General features: G+C 38.7%; 1 protein-coding gene across 1 annotated transcript in view; it reads left to right on the top strand.

Annotated features, from left to right (window-relative positions):
* The window catches only part of ptprq (protein tyrosine phosphatase receptor type Q), a 49,441-nt gene that overhangs the window by 23,805 nt on the left and 5,854 nt on the right, over positions 1 to 19,782 (top strand). The window contains 26 exon segments of the mRNA XM_066685604.1: positions 721 to 887; positions 1,387 to 1,876; positions 2,272 to 2,433; positions 2,520 to 2,699; positions 3,083 to 3,190; positions 3,292 to 3,573; positions 4,800 to 5,081; positions 5,459 to 5,579; positions 6,255 to 6,409; positions 6,536 to 6,681; positions 8,234 to 8,414; positions 10,363 to 10,674; positions 11,223 to 11,498; positions 11,741 to 11,892; positions 11,996 to 12,137; positions 13,240 to 13,521; positions 13,658 to 13,984; positions 14,291 to 14,409; positions 14,524 to 14,710; positions 15,589 to 15,830; positions 16,042 to 16,108; positions 17,742 to 17,900; positions 18,650 to 18,869; positions 19,070 to 19,143; positions 19,290 to 19,389; positions 19,565 to 19,693. Of these exon segments, the coding sequence (XP_066541701.1) occupies positions 721 to 887; positions 1,387 to 1,876; positions 2,272 to 2,433; positions 2,520 to 2,699; positions 3,083 to 3,190; positions 3,292 to 3,573; positions 4,800 to 5,081; positions 5,459 to 5,579; positions 6,255 to 6,409; positions 6,536 to 6,681; positions 8,234 to 8,414; positions 10,363 to 10,674; positions 11,223 to 11,498; positions 11,741 to 11,892; positions 11,996 to 12,137; positions 13,240 to 13,521; positions 13,658 to 13,984; positions 14,291 to 14,409; positions 14,524 to 14,710; positions 15,589 to 15,830; positions 16,042 to 16,108; positions 17,742 to 17,900; positions 18,650 to 18,869; positions 19,070 to 19,143; positions 19,290 to 19,389; positions 19,565 to 19,693 (5,062 nt within the window).

Below are 19,782 nucleotides of genomic sequence, written 5' to 3'. Positions count from 1 at the left end.
AAAATATAGGTAAAAATACTAGTTGACAGAAATCTACTTGTAGTTATTTTCTGTCACCGTGGGATTTTATGTAGTGTTAATGCTTAAAGTTTAGCTAGTTTTGTAGTATGGAGATACTTTTATCACAATTGGTTAATTTATTGGTCAGAAGAAAATGTGACACATTGGGTGGTATGGAATTAATTTAGTGCCAAAACATCACAAATAATCAGAATATGTTCAGTAAATTTAATGCTATTTGGAAATTAGCATAACACGGTTCACAGATTCAAACATGACTATCTTGTGTTTTGAACATTGGTCTTGCCACCGCCACCCCACCCACCCCTCAGCAGCACATGTAAATGTCTGGTTGGTTGTGCACCCATGCAATAACTTTTTGGGAACATTCTCCTTGGTACCACTTCTCCATGTTAAAAACATCTTGAGGACTTGACTCCCACTGTGTTCATATGTCATATGTTCATATGACAGTGGGAAGAATTTTAGAGAAGAAATCTCTGAGGGGAAAAATGCTTTAAATACACAAGTTAAACAATATATATATAGTATTTAGTTTTCATATTACAGTGTCATTGGTGTGGCAGGTATGTGCTGCCTCCTACTGGAGAAAATGATAAAAGTTTGCATTTCAATTATGTCTCATGTTCTTACCAGTATATCTTGCAACACAGAACTCTTTTATGAGTGTGCTTTTATGTGGATTTTGCATGTCTTTAGCTCCAGGTCCAGTGTTTAATTTGAGCGCAGTAGCAGTAAACTCTACGTCTGTGCGTTTGTCCTGGGGAATCCCCAAACAGCCCAACGGACTAATCACTCGCTACCGTATACTAGTCCTCTACCATGAGCTACTTGTACAGGACGTCACGCTGCGAAGGCTGCAACAGGTAAAAACACACAGAGCACAAGTGTTACTGTAATTAAAACTATTTATATTCAAGTTCTTTGTAGTTGTGATATTGTGATATAAATGTAGCAGATTAATAGTAGATCTAATTCTTGTTAGATCCTTATTAATGTCCTTATTAACATTTGCAGTGTATTTTTTAAGATCCCTGGTTTGTAATCTTTTTGGTTGTTCAATGTCTCTGTTAGAAGACCTGATAGACTTCCCTTTTCCAAACAGTTGAGGTTTATAATCTGTTTATAATGATTTTACCTTGTCTGACAAATGCTATATACATTATTGTTCAATATGTTGAATTTTGTATTTTTTAAATAACATACACATTTGAAATGTAAACTATTACAACTATTTCCCTGCAGGTTTGCAGGTTTTTTTATTATTATTATTGAATATTTCACAAATTCTTTGAACAAGAAAAGAATATACTGTAATTATTAATACATTCTGACTAAAGGATGCTGTGTTGTGTTTATTTGTAGGATACAAACAAGACTGGAAAAAGTGGTGGTATGTTGGTAGAAGGTTACTATGACAACAGTTCTGGAGTGCTGCGTCGCTATGCGAGATCTACTAATATCACCATGGCGACTGCACAGTCGGCTATTACTCTTGCCTCCTCCACTTTCCAGCCCACGTGGAGCCCCAGTAACCCCAGCTCTCCAGGCATGGGCAAGCTCAACACTGACACAGCAAACTCACTGCCATTCTCACACTCTACAGACACAGTCGGTCAGACTCTGACCTCCAGGCCCCCTGCAACACCTACCTCCTGGCTGACTGCTACTCCTGACCAGCGCTCTCCTACACCCTGGGAGTCTATCACTTCACCAGTGTCTGACCTTTCTGCTATGACCGCAGGCTCTGCACGTACAACCGTACTCAGCCCAGCCCATCCACAGCCCTCCACCAGGGCAGCAGACACTAGTGTGACCTACCAGCCCCGTCCTGTAGTCACTAGCTCTATTGAGGGTAACAACATTTTTACAACTGTTGTTGTTTCTTAATAACTGCTTCATAATTTGCATTCATTTTGCACTTGAGAACATATGTGTTCCAAATAAGGTTAGACATTTTTTAAATGTACCATGAGAAAACCATTGAAACAAAGACAGTGAAGGGAAAACGGAAAGTTAATTGAAATGGTGGAAAATATTTGTTAGTATTCTATTTAAATGAGTGTAATAATGTTATAATAGCTATATAATATTTACCGTGATTTCATTTCAGTGGATTTGCTGATATATAATTATTGCACTGTACTTTAATTTTATATGAAATTAAAGATGAAGTGTTTTATTACTGTACACATATGGTATTGGTTCTCAAGTGTTCTGAGGGGGATTGTGTTTGTTTGTACTGAGCAGTTCTCCCAGCTACTGAAGAAGTAGGTGATCTGTCATCTGATCACATCTTCTATGTGGTGAGGAGCCTGAGACCCTTCACTGAGTATAACTTCAGTGTGTCGGCCTACACTACTGTTGGAGAGGGACCTGCCACCGTAATCAAAGAGAAAACCACAGAAGAGGGTAACGGGTTTCTACACTTTAATTCTACTTTTGCCAGTAGAATGGGTTTCTGAACACCGATATTAAACTTTGTGAACTTCCTTCAGTTCCCAGTTCTATTCAGGACGTGTCTTATCAGAACATAAGTTCCACTTCTATCTTCGTGAACTGGAGTTCACCTCTGAACCCCAATGGGAAGATCACACACTACACTATCTACTTGTTTAACGTACAAAGACATTTGGCCCAAAATCAGAGGACAGAGGACACTAGCATAGTCCTTACAGGTTAGTGGTGCATTTTTGATGCCTTTACAAATTGTATGTATATCCCAGTTTTGCAAACATATTTAACACATAACTATCTCCAAAAATATGAGGCTTTGTTCCATTTCTTAAGTAGCTCAGTCTCCAAAATGGTGGACAAAGTAGTTTAATAGCAATAGCAATTTAATACTTTAAAATACTTAACATTCCAAAACTAGCATTCAGTTTGAAATGTAAAATTTTGACACTTCTGCAAATACATTTTTCTTACACAATAATACAATACAATACAATAATGCAGTAACAAGCATTATTTGCATTTTAAAAATTATATATTTGTGTTTCTGCCATAATAAAATGCTGTTTTGGATTATTTAAACTGTATGTGTTAATATTCTCTCCAGGTTTGGACAAATATACTCGATATTACCTGCGTGTTGCTGCCTCTACTAGAGTAGGAGAGAGCCCTCTGTCTGAGGAGGATGACGTCTATGTACTGACTCCTGAAGATGGTATGGAGTAGATATTAACCTTTAATTCTTTCCATTTACTCATAAACACACTCTCTCACAAACATGTTCTGATACTTACCCCACCCTCCAATCTCTGTTAGAGCCAGACTCTCCTCCACAAGATCTGGTTGTAGTGAACACCACCTTCTCCACCGCAATAGTCACCTGGTCTCCTCCTGAAAAACCCAACGGCATCATTCGGCAGTACGAAGTCTCCTGCACCAATGCCACCTACAGCCACACAGTCAACACTACCGTACCCAGCATCACACTGCGCCACCTGAAGCCTTATACTCGCTACAATGTGACTGTTCGTGCGTACACACAGCTTGGACATGGAGACCAGATCTCTTATACCCTGAACATGTTGTCTGGAGAGGATGGTGGGTCCCTCAGTCTCTGTGTGTAATTGAATGGTTTTTTGAGACCTCTGATACACAAAACTGTACTTTGGTCATGCAGCTATTCCTTAGACACGTAGAAGACTATGTTTGTTTGTTTTTTTGCTTAAAGTTTTTATGAATTCCAAAAAGTTTGTTTTATTATTCCAAATCAGACGTAATTTGATGTTGAAATGTGCTCTAGGGCTGTATGATTAGTTGTACTTTTATCACAGTTGTATGTGGTATATATATGTAGGTTAACAGTCAACAGAGTATAACAAATGAGTTGACATTCTGAAAGCTAAAAATAGTGGATATTCTGGCACAGTATCAGAGCAGACATTGCTTCATTCTGCATATGTGAATGCATTAATGTGTGGAAGGGAAGACCAGGAGTGGGACTATGTGAAATTACATGCCATAGTTCAATTCCTAGTCTGATCTCTGTATTTGTGTCATCTATTCTAAATAAAATTGATGACATAAACTATATTTACTTTTGAATTGATCATAATAATATATAGAATTAAAATAAAAAATCCCGACATTCTGAACAATTAAAATAATCAGATAATGTACGCATGAAACCAGTGAAAGACTTATTTTTTTGCATTGAAATATTGATTTTCTGTCAGTTTTGCTCAGCCCTGGTGCTCACTTTAGTACACACATATGAAAGACAAAAATATGCATCACTTACAAACTCAGTCGTTAAACCGTCAAATGTAACTGAAATATGAGCTTAGCTTTAAAAGTTTTAAAAACACTCCAAGTCTCATAAATGAATAATTAAGCCACAAAAACCTCAAGCGTTGAAATAATTGTTTTTCTGTGGTGTCATAAAGAACACACATATGTATACATCTACCTATGTAGCCTACAGCCAATTTGCCACTTTAACTAAAGCTATAAATGGAATGTTATTATTTGAAATGTTTAGTTCCTTTGAAAAATAGTTGAGAACAATAGAACAATAACCTATATTCAAATTCTGAAAAGTTACAGTTTTTTAATTGTTCTAATTGAGTATCACCCTTTAAGGCACCGAAGCAGAAAAAGACTATTTATTTCCAAGTGGCTCAGTATGGCAAAGTAAAAATGAATGCTTTTGTAGAAAGAAATGTACAAGAGTGGATCTCAGGGTGAAAAACATGAAATACAGGTATTTATAAAAATGTATGGTGTAAATCCTTCAACTTCTCTGTTGATATGTGTGTGTGTTTCAGTGCCTGGCAGTCCTCCATATGGACTGGTTTATGAGAGCATCAGCTCCAGTGAGGTGAATGTGTCATGGTCACCCCCGGTTGTACCCAATGGCCTCATCTTGTACTACAGCGTGGAGTACTGGAACACCACACACACTCTGAACGTCACCACACACACTCCATTCACTGTCCTGACCAACCTGCGCAAATACGCACAGTACCGCCTCAGTGTTCAGGCAGCCACTCGAGTCGGGTTGGGCAACCACAGCAGTGAGGTCCTCAATATCACTACCCTTGAAGACGGTGAGTGTGTGTGTATATGTGACTTCACTGTTGGGTAATAGTGAAAACCTTAAAAACAGTAATGGAGTTTTTCCTCTCTTTCTTTTCACAGCCAAGTTCCATCTGACCTGTCGAACATAACCCATTACACACTAATATTCATATTTTCCCTACAGCTTTTTTACAGACAAACTACAAGCCTTAGAAGCGCCTAAAGGGAATGCACTCTCTGCAAGATTTTCCAAGACATTTTTGTTACTTTTGTATCTAAAAGTGTATGAGGTTTGAAAGTGGTGTCTGCCTACAGTGGTGTCTGTTCAAGCTCACATCATTTCTTTAACCGTTGTTAGGTCTTGTGCTTGGTAACATATAAGAACTGTTTTTTTCCTGAACGACAGTACCAAGTTCCCCCCCGCAGTTCTTGCGTGCCAGGAAGTTGTCAGATAACCAAGTAGAGTTGTCATGGCAACACCCTGAAGAGGCCAACTCAGAAATTCTTTACTACATAGTGAGAGTGTGGTAAGTGCTCTTTACCTTTGTTTTTGCAAATCAAAGGTTTAAGAAAGCTGGCAGATAAAAAGAATTGCCTGTATGTATGGATGCATGTCATGTATGGATCACCAAATACCTGATGTTGAATGAAATGATGAAAGATGTCACACATGAAAATTAGACTCGGTTTAATGAATCTTAAGGATTCACTATGAAAAAATAATGCTAAACTTTCACATACATTTACACACTAAGACAAATGGAAGGTTGCAGTTGCGATACACAATATAAATAAAAACAAGACTGAATAGTGCATTCTCCTAAGTTTATTAAAGTGAAAAGTGTAAAAACACAATTTACAACATTCTGTATTTGAATTTCCACATGTAGTCGCAACACATGCTTAAAATGTATTGTTTTACTTGATTAAATTTAACTGCTTACAACACAGTCTTCACTGCTGTCAACAGACCATCCAAAGTACTTTGATTTATCTCCTTTGCACATTTTTAACAGCCACATAGGCTCTCATTGGTTTTGGTGCCTGAATTTGACTTAATAAACTGTGTTTCATGATGCAATTCATAGTTGAATATCTGTCTTTAGCATGTTAAAAACACACGAGAAACCCTTGCTATTATCAATGTAAAATTTATGTATGAGCAATATTGTTATTATGTTCAACATGTGTTTGTGTGTTAGGAACTTAAGCTCTGAGTTTGTAGCCAATGTCACTGTAACATCAGTGGTGGTGAGTGTGGATGGACCAGGGAAATTTAACGCCTCTGTGAGCACCTGGACCCGCCTCGGAGATGGGGGTATACTGATCTACATTACCTTCAGCACTTCAGAGTCTGGTAATAAAACCCTCACTCTCCACTCATAACCATATATTCCATATACCCATACAATTGTTTTTGATATTCACAAGTGTGTGTGTGTGTGTGTGTGTGTGTGTGTGTGTGTACATATCTCTGTAACAGTGCCCTCTGACCCACCCCAGAATGTGTCATGTGTAGTCCTTTCCACCACATCAGTGAGGCTGACTTGGAGTCCACCCACAGAACCCAATGGTATCATACAGTTCTACACCATCTACTACACAGACAACATCACTCTTTCTGACCAGGTACACACACAAAATACTTTTATGTATATGTAATAATAATAATTCTATGCATGCATTATTGAAATCAGCAGATATTATCATCAAAGAGGTGACTGCCAATCATCCGTATGATTTGCTTGTGGCTGATTAAATTACATTTAATTGCTGCTATTACACCTGTACTAAGTGTGTTGTGGTAATATATGATAATATAATTACACATGATTAATGAAGAGAAATAGCTGTTTGCCTAACAAAGGATTTAATATGCCACAGTGACCCATAAAAGAGTAAATAATATTAATGCAATATTATGTTTAAATACTGTATGTGACTTATAGCCTATTCACACCAATTTATATGGACATCAAGTTTTGAACAAACACATGCATATTAATGAGGTCTTTCGCAGTCGTATACAGATGTTTATATATATCAGGGTGACCAATCAGAGCTCCGTTGTCCGTTGTTGGTTGCAGAACAAATAATTGAGCGACAAGGAAGTGGCATAACAGTTTGTTTTATTTTAGCACAACATAAAAGCTTAAGGAACAAGCAAAACTCTGACTAGAAAAATGCAAAGAGAAACATGCAACAGCAGAGCTTCAAATTCACCTGATGTGCAGAAATATATTTAAAACAACTTGTTATACAGCTGTAGATCCTGAATGAAGTGCGGAACTCCCCATGTTGTTCTGTAGAATAGGGTGAATTCAGTGTGTGCATCATTTCGCTGCAATGCTTAAAATTAAAAGATAAATTCATCATTGCTCCTAATCAAGGAATGCACTTCTTCTTTCTCTTCCAGCATCTTCCTGTGATTTCAGAGTATGATTTGGTATGAAGGTTCCCCTTCGTTAAAAATCACACTCTGTGTGAATAGACCTTTAGACTAACAGAAAATAACTAGTCCTAAAATATTGACCATCAGCTGATTCAGCTGGAAAGAAAATGAAATCAGAAGCTGCCATAAATTTTCATGATAATGAAAAACAGTAAGATAACAGTGACTTGACCACGGTTTTATCCAGGATCAATAGCTATAACAGTCTTCTCTCATCTGTACATTATTTTTCATTCTCTTTTTAAATAGTCTTGATGAAATTTTTGGAAAGTTTGAACATTACATTCATTCATTCATTCATTATCTGTAACCGCTTATCCAATTTAGGGTCGCGGTGGGTCCAGAGCCTACCTGGAATCATTGGGCGCAAGGCAGGAATGCACCCTGGAGGGGGCGCCAGTCCTTCACAGGGCAATACAGACACACACACACACATTCACTCACACCTACGGACACTTTTGAGTCGCCAGTCCACCTATCAGCGTGTGTTTTGGACTGTGGGAGGAAACCGGAGCACCCGGAGGAAACCCATGCGGACACGGGGAGAACACATCAACTCCTCACAGACAGTCACCCGGAGCGGGAATCGAACCCACAACCTCCAGGTCCCTGGAGCTGTGTGACTGCGACACTACCTTCTGCGCCACCGAACATTACATCGTTCTTAAAAACTGTATGTTCGTATGTTATGTACAGAATATAACTTTGTTTATTTGTGCCCCTGTTTAGCAGGTGGAGGGCTCATTGCAGTGGGCAGAGCTGGCAGGACTGAAAGCTGGGCAGGAGTACTGGGTGTGGCTGAGGTCTAGCACCTCCCTGGGTGACGGGGGTGTGAGCAGCACTCCCCTTAACTTCACCACCCTTGAGGACGGTCAGTCTCCTCACACAGATGGGGCAGGACAGCAGCTCTGTACCGCTTTTCCAAGCAGTTTTACTTCTTCATCCCTAAAAAAAAATCACACTAAAACACTAGTACACACACCTACACATCCACTTCCTAAACAAACATACACATTCAGCAGACTGTGAAAGGGGACTGCTCTCTCTGAGCAGCAAACTGTGATTGTCAAGTTTTTAACAGAGAGAGAGAAAGAGATTTTTTGGCGGGTAATTTGTGTGTGTGTGTGTGTGTGTGTGTGTGTGGTTAGGAGATGTTTATGCCTCTTTTAATCTCAGACTCCAGACATTCCCAGCTTGTGTTTTCTTTCACTGGCTGCACTGATGTAGCAAGAATGCTTTGCTGCTGATATAATGCATAGTGTATATATTTATACTTACATAATTATATATTTATAATTACAGTACTATGCAGAAGTCAGAGTCTACTCTTCATTTATTTAATTTTCAGATAAATGTGGCCAAGACCCACATGCTACTGCAGGAAAAAACATGTGACTCACATGCAAAAGGACCAATCTATCTTAGAAGTCTGCTATTTTAGAATGATGTGTAGAAGAAGGCAGATAGCCAATCAGATTGCAACTGCCAGAATACTGACAGTGAGGCCAGCTTAACAAACACTGAAAGTATCACACTCTCCATCAACTTGTGGGCTGAGTGTCTGTGGCTGAGACTAGGTGATCTCTGACTTTTGCACAATCCAGGACTGTATACACTGGTCAGCCTTAACGTTATCACAACCTCTTGTTTCTACAATCTCTGTACGTTTTATTAGCTCCATTGACCATACAGAAGCACTTTGTAGGTCTGCCATTGCAGGCTGTAGTCCACATTATGCTCTGCATACGTTGTTTGCATTTTTTCACACTTTTTTTTTTAAAACAGTCAGGAAACCCACTGGATCAAGTATAAACAAAGTATACAGAGCAACAAACCGACTACAGTCTATAATTGTAGAATAACTATGTACTGGTCAGTGGATTTGAGAGGATGGACAGTGTGTGTAGAAACAAAGAGGTGATCATAATCTTATGGCTGATTGGTGTAAATATACATGTATGTATTATTAGGCTGAGAGTGTTAGGACAGAATCCTGGAATTGATGCTCTGTCATAGTAAATATGCCATAGACCGTGGGAAGCAGACTATACCTAGTTTTGGTGTGATTTTACGAAAAACGGTGCAGAACTGACCCTGAGAGAGAAAAGAGACTCTCCCCTGGTGTGTGAGGCTGATGAAGTGTTTCACATTGTTACATAATAATAACCTTTCTCTCTCTCTCCCCTCACTCTCTCTCTCCCTTTCTCTCTTTCATTTTCTCTCTCTCTCTCTTCCATGATTGTTTGTTTTCTGCAGCGCCATTCCATTTGTCCAGTTTATTATGGTCCTGTGGGATAAGCAACACATTTCTTATATCTTTGCAGAACTCCATGTCACACTATGCAAAGACAATAGCTGACTCTCACTTTTTACTTTTTTTTTTTTTTTAGTTTTTTTCAAAGTCATTTTGCAGGATGAATCTGAAGGAAAACAAGCTTTATTGTTTGTGTATAAAGGATTTTTTTTCCTTAATTATATTTATGCATTGCATGGAGTGTGATATTTGATGTGAATTGATGATTGTTCAAGCTGTGAATTTGTTGGTTCTGCTCTTTTGCCTGGTGTGAACTTGATGATGATTTAAATGTAACTCAACAATATGCCTTTTAATATATTATATAATATTCTGTTTTATCATGCCTGAACATGTGGAATTTGTACTGTACAAAACAGCTGTATTTTTGACCACACTTCAGAAAGGGGAACAAAATGGGATTCATGATTTATTTTACTGATTTCAATGAGCGTTTTATCTCCTGACACTTTTTCAGGGTTGATCTACTTGTTCCCTTTTCTAAAGTGTCATTAGTTGTTGCTCAGGTATCACAGTAGACTGTGGCTTTCTGTCCTCTTCTCAGTGCCAAGTGGTCCAGTCCGTAATCTCTCAGCTCAGCTCTATGGCTCTACTGCTGTAGTGATAAGTTGGGACCCTCCTCTAGAGCCTAATGGTAAAGTCTCCTACCAGTTGAGCTTGGAGGAGGCTGGCATTACCCACCCCTTTATCAACCGCACAGACAACCGGACCATCACCACAACAACCAGTGACACCATCTTCCTCTTCACCAAACTCAGAAAGTACTTCCCCTATGTTCTCCATGTTACCCCAGAAACCAAAGCAGGCTCTGCCATAAACCACACATCTGTGCTGAACCTGAGAACGGATGATGACAGTAAGCAGCATGTACTTATTTAGACACATTCTTAGTCTCAGACTAAAACACACACATACACATAATGAGGCAAACTCATTGATTTTTTTATATATATATTAGAAAAAGTATTATTTTTTGGCCAAGAGAAAATATACTTTTTAAACATGAGAGGTGAGAAGTTTAGATCCATTCCCTGTATTTAATATCAAAGTCAAAATGGTCATAGCCTCTAAACACACAAAAAAATTTAATCCGAAAAACCGTGATTATAACCATAAAAAATATACTAACAAATCAAACAGGAAACTTTAGGGGAATTGCTTGGAACTGTAGGTAAAATAACAATACTCAACAGACTACTTAATGAAGGGAGAGTCTTTTAAAAAGGAGAGATGAACTGCAGGTGAGTTCAATGAGTCTGTTGTCATGGAAACCCCCGAGTACTCTGGGAATGATGACCTCTGGTGACCAGGATGGGAAAGGCACATGACAAATATGTCGATGATGTCATAGTTTTTAAAGTGTTTATAATTGTGTTTGTCTTAAATATGTTCTCTGTCTTCTAGTCCCTAGTTCTGCTCCATTGCTGGGAATAAGCAGGAACCTGTCTGCCACCTCTGTGTTGGTAACATGGTATGCCCCTGTTGAACCGAATGGGGAGATAACTGAATACGCTGTAGTTCTAAATGGTCCAAGGGGTTCCAACAACACATACACAAAGGAGACCCAGCTCATTCTCACATACCTCACTCCATATACACCCTACAATCTCTCCATCTCTGCGGTGAATCGTAAGGGCACAGGTCCCTCCCTCATGCTGGCTCTGCACACTGATGAAGCAGGTGAGTTATTATATTTTCTGTGCAGCTCATTTTTCTAAAGCACTTTGGTTATTAGCTGTGAAGTGACTCTGTTAGTGTCTCAGGATATAATATTACTCAACCAGCATCACAAAACTCTGAAAGACCACTGAACCCTCAAATGCCTTTTGTTGACCCATGAAAGAGCCCATTATGTGTGACTCAGGCATGTAAAGATGCCATCTCATATGACTCTATTTTTGTTTGTGTGTGTGTGTGTGTAGGTCCAATGTCTCCACCACAAAATCTTAGTATCTTTAACCATTCTTCTGACTCAGTGTGGCTTCAATGGGAACCTAGTTTGGAGCCCAATGGACTGATTCAACACTATGGCTTCAGAATAGTTGAATTAACCACAAACATCATTAGATACCAGGTGCACAATATGTTTCTGTGTGGATATGTATGTGTGTGTGACTTTATCTATCAAATAGATACAAAAATGTTGTATTTATGTCTGGTGTCTGTTTTTGCTCTAGAACTCTTCAGACACCACCACACATGCAGAATTAAGTGGCTTCAAACCTCATAGCTCATATGAAATAAGTGTGTGTACTTATACTAGAGCAGGCAATGGAGATTTGTACAGCCTTCCAGTTACCTTCACTACCAATGAGTCAGGTAAAACCCCCACACATAAAACATAGTCTCACACACTTACTGTACACTTGAAATTATGCTCTGGAAGTTATCAGTGAACATAGAATTGGTGTGCAACATTTTTGAGTTTGTGATTTTCAAGTGTCAAAAAATGTTTTAGCATGTTCCAGTTCTGTTTCCTTTTGATTGTTTGAGCTTTTTAAAAATGGCCATTAAGGGTAGTATTTATATCAGTAACACTTTAAATTACAGCCCATTAATTACTGCGTAAGAACAGAGTAAGTACCTGTCGAGTAAGCCATAAGATAAAATAAGTACTGAGTAAGTAAAGGGTATGATAGTAGAAATATGTGGTTATTACTGGGTATCTTATAGGTACTTCACAAATAAGGCATGTAACTATGTTCCGAATCCATTTGTACTTCTAAGCATAATTATTCATTCATTCATTCATTATCTGTAACTGCTAGGGGTCGCGATTAAGCATAATTATAGATTACAAAATTGATTTAAAAGTATGACAGATTTTACAAGTGACTATTGCTCTCATTTTTTATAAATATGGAGTGCAGCTTCTATTTTAACTTGACTGTAGTTCTGAATGTTATTATAGATCCATTAAAGTTATTTTCAATGTGAGAAGGACATGGTCAGCTACTTTGATAACAGGCACTGGTAGAGTTTCATGGTGCTTTGTACTCATTAGGTTCAGAACGTGATTTACCACAATAATTATCATCACATATTGATTTTTTACACTATTTTGCCTATATGGATTGAGGCATTATGTGTATATAGCTGACTCTTCTGCTCTCCTTTATTATTTGTGAAATGTTTGTAAGATACCCACTAATAACCACATTTCTAGTATCATACCCTTTAAATACTCAGTACTTATTTTATCTTACAGCTTATTTAACAGGTCCTCTGTACTTACCCAGTAATAAGTGGGCTGTAATTTAAAGCATTACCAATTTATCGGTAAATTGTTAAGCTTTTAATCATTTTCATCTATGAAACTGACCATTTAAACTGTCTGATTTGGCAGAGCAAAAATAAGGAGCTTATACACAAGCAGATCTTTAAAAAATATGTGAGAGCGTGAGCAATGTTTGTGTTGCAGTGTCCGAGGCAGTTGGGAATTTGTCCTGTTCAGGCTCTGACTGGGATTCTGTGTATTTGGAATGGGAACCCCCAGTTAACCCCAATGGGCAGATCCTGCAGTACCTCATTCGCTCAAAGGATCGGACAGAGGAGGTGAATCCCCCAATGTATCCAAAACTAATCACACATACTTTAAGTGGCTTGCAACCCAACTCTATCTACATTATATCTGTGGCTGCGGTAAACTCAGCTGGATCAGGAGACAATGCTAACTGCACAGCACACACTCCTCCAGAATCAGGTAAAATGAAAACATTTTGTCTATATATTTTTTTTCTTTTAATTTGTGCAGGTATTTCATGAAGAAGTGTCATGCATTTGTTGACTCATTATGGATAAGAAATCTCTCTCTTGATCTTCTGTTTTTTCCTTTATAGTTCCTGATCCTCCACAGTCTCTGTCTGTGCTGAATATTACATCTGACTCTGTGACACTGAGCTGGCTCCGCCCTGTTAGTGTTCCTGGCCGTTTGCAGGGTTACGAAGTGCACAGCCAGCGTTTGAACCGGTCCTGTGAGATGGTGGAGGATCCTTCTTGTGTGGAGAGTGATGCTGTGCTGCTTGTGAATGGAACAAAAGAGGAGCAGAGGGTAACACTACTGCCTCTACTTAAATTCAGAAGCTATCGTATCAGAGTGGTAGCCCTCACCAGTGCTGGAGCAGGAGACCCTACAGAGTGGATCTACATACAAACACTTGCAGGCAGTATGTCTAACCTAAACATATCCAACAATTAATACACATTTATTCTTATACCTTGTCATACAATTAGGCCGTGTGTATTTTATCTAAGTAGTAACAACAGTGGGTTCACCCTTTAAACTTTAATTTAATGTTGGCTGAAGCCCAGCTGCTCACAATCCTTATGTTGCTGTGATTGTAACCCTCTTATTTAAAATCAACTTTACATGGTTTTTGGTCAGTATCATTGGAATTTTTCCAAGGCTTTTCCTAGTCAGTCAGACCATTTTGTATTTGTGTTGTTTTTTGATGAATTTCTCTCTCTATCAGACCCTGATGCCCCCCCTCAAGCTGTCTCAGTAGTGCCTTCCTCCTCTGGAATGAAAATCGAGTGGAAGGAACCTGCAATAATTTCAGGGCCCACATCCTATCTAATTGACGTTGTTGCTGTGAGTTAAAGTGATGACTGCATGAAGAAGATTGATACTTATTTATATCTTCAGAAGTAACTCAGTTAAACTTTTAATTAGATTCATCATTCTCCATTTCTATTCCTCTTTTAGTTGGATGCTTCAGGGCACAATATAAGTGTTGTGAGGCGATCAGGAGAAATAAGGACAGTGGTTATTGGGAACTTGACTGCGTTTACTCAGTACTTAGTTACTGTCACTGCTTTTACTGGAGATGTGACTGATGCTCACAGAGACGGCATGGCCTCTGAGCCCATTCTCATCAGGACACTCGAAGAGGGTGAGAGGGAGGATGTGTGTGTGTGTGTGCATATGAGAATATGTGTGTGTCTGTGTGTGTGTGTGTGTACGTGATTGGTCTTTTTCATTATGGCATATGATTCCCCAAACTACTTTGTTCAATTCATAGTGTGTCAAAATCAGAATATGAATCAGGTTTATTTCTTATTACTAATCACAAACCTTCCCTATATTTGCCATAGGTGACATATAAAGTGAGCTTGTCAATATGGTCTTTATTTTACACTTGTGCAGGTGTTCAATGTAGCAGGTTACAGTCAATTACTTTATCCATACTCTTCCAACCGAACCATGTAACCACAGATGTCATGACACATATGTGATGACATTTTGACTAATGGCTGTGTAGGAGTGTTTCAGGATGGGCTGAGTTCTTTCACCATGATGGCCATAATCTTTGAGGGGCTGCACAATGACAGCTGTGGCATTGATTTCTGTTGGTAGTGCAAAAGGGGGTGTTTAAGGAAGTCAGTTGTCATTTTCACTGTCTTGGTGATGTGCTCCAGATAATTTTTAACACATTATGTGTGGCATTGTGCCTCCCTCATATAGAATGTGACATCACTGTGTGTGATTAGGCCTTCAGCGGTCCATCATCTGCAAATATTTATGTTTTGGCCAAAGGAATTCTAGAAACACGTGCACTGAAAAGAAAGGTACACTGTAGAACTAATAGCATTACCTACCAACCAGTTAGGTTTTTGTGCAGATTACGGAGGCTAAATGAGGGCCAGACATGAAATAATAAATAGTAATTTTTTCATTTTACTCAATTAGCACTTGCATTATGCCTTATTCATGCATTCAATTTTTTCTTAATTATTGTTAACTGTTTGGGTATTTTTTCTGTATTGTTAGAGCCGAAGGATCCACCCAAAAACTTGACCTTGACAGTGATCCCAGAGGAGGTGACTCGCATATATGTGACATTTCTTCCACCGGATGAACCAAATGGGAACATCAGTGCCTATAGTGTTTCCATATATCGCAACGGACAACTTGACTTTCACATTGACAGTGTGAATGTGATCCGCAACCCGAACAAGACCATGACTGCTGTTATAGAGGGACTTAAAGGAGGAGCTAACTACAGCATAAGGGTAAAGAATCTAATACACTCAGGTGCAGGTGCACACAGGCAAGAATATAGATATGAATCCCATGTACCCATACAGTAAGAATTGCATAGAAATAATGATGACAATAATTTACAAGGCATACATAATATGAACATACATTAATCAAATGGGATATAATTTAAAATCACATTTAAAATAACAACATGGTATGTTTGCTTTTGTAAATTCACAGATATCTGCAGTAAATGGTGCAGGTCCAGGGCCCAGTTCAGAAGTTCGTGTCACAACAGGAATAAAAGGTTAATATCCTTCTTATAACTCCCTATTTTTTGTTTTATCTGGGAAATTTCATGTCCTAAAAAGACTGAGAAGTAGAGAAATGAGAAGATAGGACTTTCTTAGCCTTTAGCCTGCCATAAGACCTCATGCAAGGAATCAAAATAGTAATAATAATAAGTTTTACCAGTTTTCATAATGGGGCGGCACGGTAGTGCAGCAGGTCACACAGGTCACCTGGAGCAGTCACATTGCTCCAGGATCCTGGGGTTGAGGGTTCAAGTCCTTCTCCGGAAGACTGTCTGTGAGGAGTTTGGTGTGTTCTCCCCGTGTCCACATGGGTTTCCTCTGGGTGCTTCAGTTTCCTTGCACGGTGCAAATACACACGCTGGTAGTGGCCGTTGGTGTGAGTGTGTGAGTCGCCCTGTGAAGGACTGGCACCCTCCAGGGTGTATTCCTGCCTTGCGCCCAGTGATTCCGGATAGGCTTCGGACCCACCGCGACCCAGAACTGGAAAAGCGGTTACAGTTAATGAATGAATTAATGAATTTTTCATAATGTGTAATATCACAGATATCTGTTTAACACTGAAAACAACCGTATAAGACAAATGTAACATATCTTGCTGCTATTATACAGAACAATATGTTTCCTCACAGAATGCATCAGATGGCAGTAATTCTTGGGGCAGTTGACAAGACTATGCTGGTTTTTGAACAATCTGTTATCTATTACATACAATACGTAATATCATTTTATTAAACTGCAATAATGCCAGAAAAAGGTCAGATGTATGCTGGAAGTTAGCGTTGTCTCCATTCAAAAATGTTTTGAATGAGCCCAGTACAGTTTTGTTGAGACCCAATATTGTGCCAAGGTCTAAATGATAAAAGGCTATAATTATCAGCTAATGCAAAGCACTGAGATTCACCCCTAAGTGGAATTGTCATGGTTGCCATGACCACAGCCCGCCCTGTTCCGCCTCCTCTTAATCAATTCTTTTTTGATGTGTTAACTGTGTAATCAGCGTCTCTGTATACACAGTCCTCATGCTGGTTCATGTGTGTTATTGTTTATACCATTTCATCTACTAGTAAACATTATCAAGCACTTGAATCCTGCCTCCTGAATCTGAAAATGTACATGAAGAGAAATACAGGGAGAGCAAAATTTAACTTCTTTCATGACACCTAAACTTCACTACACCTTTACATTGAAATTATTTCGATGATACTAGATAAATGTGTAAACAATCATGAGTTGAGTAATATTCAAACAACAAGTGCTGGATTTTCACTGGATTCACTGGAAATTTGGAAGGAGGGCTGTGATACAGAAGGGTATGCCTACATATTTCTTAATTAATGTGGAATCAGCATAGTGTTCAATGAGATCATAAAAATATCTGTGTCACCCAGTTAACTGAGATCTTGCCTCAACATTCAGATGTTTTGTATTGTGAAAAATGTCTTATATTCTGCCACATGAAAGAAGCTTATGCACATTTAACCTCTGCTATGAGTGTTTCTGGTCTGAATAATTTGCTCAGTGTACTTTTTTCATTGTGCACTAAAGGTGGGATGGAGAAAATCTGAGTCCACAAATGTGGTCAAAATGTACTTACATTGTTATTGTATTCTGATTATTTAATTTTAGCCCCACCTAAGCCAACTAAAAGGCCAATGGTAGCTCAGAACAGTGCCGGGGTCGTCATGGCAACGTCTAAAACCATAACCGTCCAGATGCCCGAGTGTTTCTTTTATGATGACAATGGCCCTATTCAGAAAATTCAGGTCATCGTCTCTGAGCCTGCTGGTATGTATTATACCTTCATAACACCAATACCCCAACCTTACAACTATGAAAATATTACTGATGTAACACTTGACAATTTTTTCCGCAAAATGCATTCATAATGTAATGTAGAACAGTAAAAATTAAAAAATAAATACTTCCATGAATTATAGAAACAATTCATATTCTGCTAGACATCATATATTATAGTGACTCAGCTGCATAAAACACAACTTGATTGTGTGGTGATACTTTTGTAATATAGAATATCAGTAGCATTGAATGTAGTCACAAAGCTCCAGAGGTTGTGGGTTCGATTCTCGCTACGGGTGACTGTCTGTAAGGAGTTGGTGTGTTCCCACCGTGTCCGCGTGGGTTTCCTCCAGGTGCTCCAGTTTCCTCCCACAGTCCAAAAAAAACACACGTTGGTAGGTGGATTGGTGACTCAAAAAGTGTCCGTAGGTGTGAGTGTGTGAGTGAATGTGTGAGTGTGTGTTTTGCCCTGTGAAGGACTGGCGCCCCCTCCAGGGTGTATTCCCCGCCTTGTGCCCAATGATTCCAGGTAGGCTCTGGACCAACGGCAACCCTGAACTGGATAAGCGCTTACAGATAATGAATGAATGAATGGATGAATGAATGAATCTATTCATGTCAATTTCTATTTATTTTTATAGGGGTTTTTTAACAATGGAAAGACTGGATGTCTTCACTGAATATTTTCCTACTGAATGAGCTCCCATTAAGAACATTCTGTTTGCATCTCTTTTCAGTGATGAACTACAGTAATGTGTCTAACTGGAAAAGTGTATTCCTTCATCCTCCTGCCCCGTACATGACCGATGAAGGCTTTTCTAACCCAGAATGCTCTGAGAGAGGGGGCCGCACAGGCTCGCACAGCACCACATATGTCATAGGAGCAGATGAAGACTGCTTCTCTGAGGATGCAAGGACATTCTGTAATGGACCCCTAAAACCCAAAACTTTCTATGTGTAAGATAAAATAGACACACACAGCAGCCGCTTGCACAGCTTCCATGATACTCCTATAGACATGAAACCATATTGTTGATCATTAGACACTCACATTCAGTATTGCTCTCTAATTTTGAGTTTTATACAATCAATATTATTTTACACAGATGTCATTCAGAGAATAATATAATGTGTCTGAATTTTTGCTGGTTTTGTAGATTCAAATTTCGTGCAACCAACACTCAGGGGGAATACACAGACTCGGAGTACTCAGAGCGAGTTAGAACTGCAGGTAAAATTAAAGACACTCCATTACAGGATGAAATGAAAACAGCCAAAAATTATTTTTTGATAATATGATCATTTCATTCTTATATTTGGACCTCACTTTGTATTTCACTTTGTATTTCAAACACACTCTCTGCTACTCTTTCTCAGATGACCACCTTTTAACTCGAGATGAACAGATCATCCTGGGAGTGCTTTTGTCCTTTTTCCTGGCACTGTTTTTAATCTTGATTATATATGCATCCGTGCGGTAAGAATATGTAACAAATAAAATAATAGTTCTAGAATTAGAATCATATATCACTTTTATTCATGATAGGAATAAAAAATATATTCGTATTTACATCTAAAAAAAAACAGTGTAGACGGTTCCTATTATGTAATGCTTTTCAATGTTTGAAAAGACAAATCTTGTTGAATTGCAGGGTCCATCAAAGAAAGAAGGAGGGTGGGACCTATTCGCCAAGGGAAGCAGAGATTATTGAGACAAAGCTAAAGCTGGATCAGCTGATTGCAGTGGCTGACATGGAGCTAAAAGAGGAAAAAATTAGCCGGTAAGCCAGCTACAATTTAATATGATTTCCATTAAAATATTGTCTTCCAACAATTAATATGGGTCACACTGATGATTAGCTTTTAAATT

The sequence above is a fragment of the Hoplias malabaricus genome, chromosome 11, assembly GCF_029633855.1.
Source record: "Hoplias malabaricus isolate fHopMal1 chromosome 11, fHopMal1.hap1, whole genome shotgun sequence".
Classification (NCBI taxonomy): Eukaryota; Metazoa; Chordata; class Actinopteri; order Characiformes; family Erythrinidae; genus Hoplias; species Hoplias malabaricus.
This window is presented reverse-complemented; position numbering and strand designations above follow the sequence as displayed.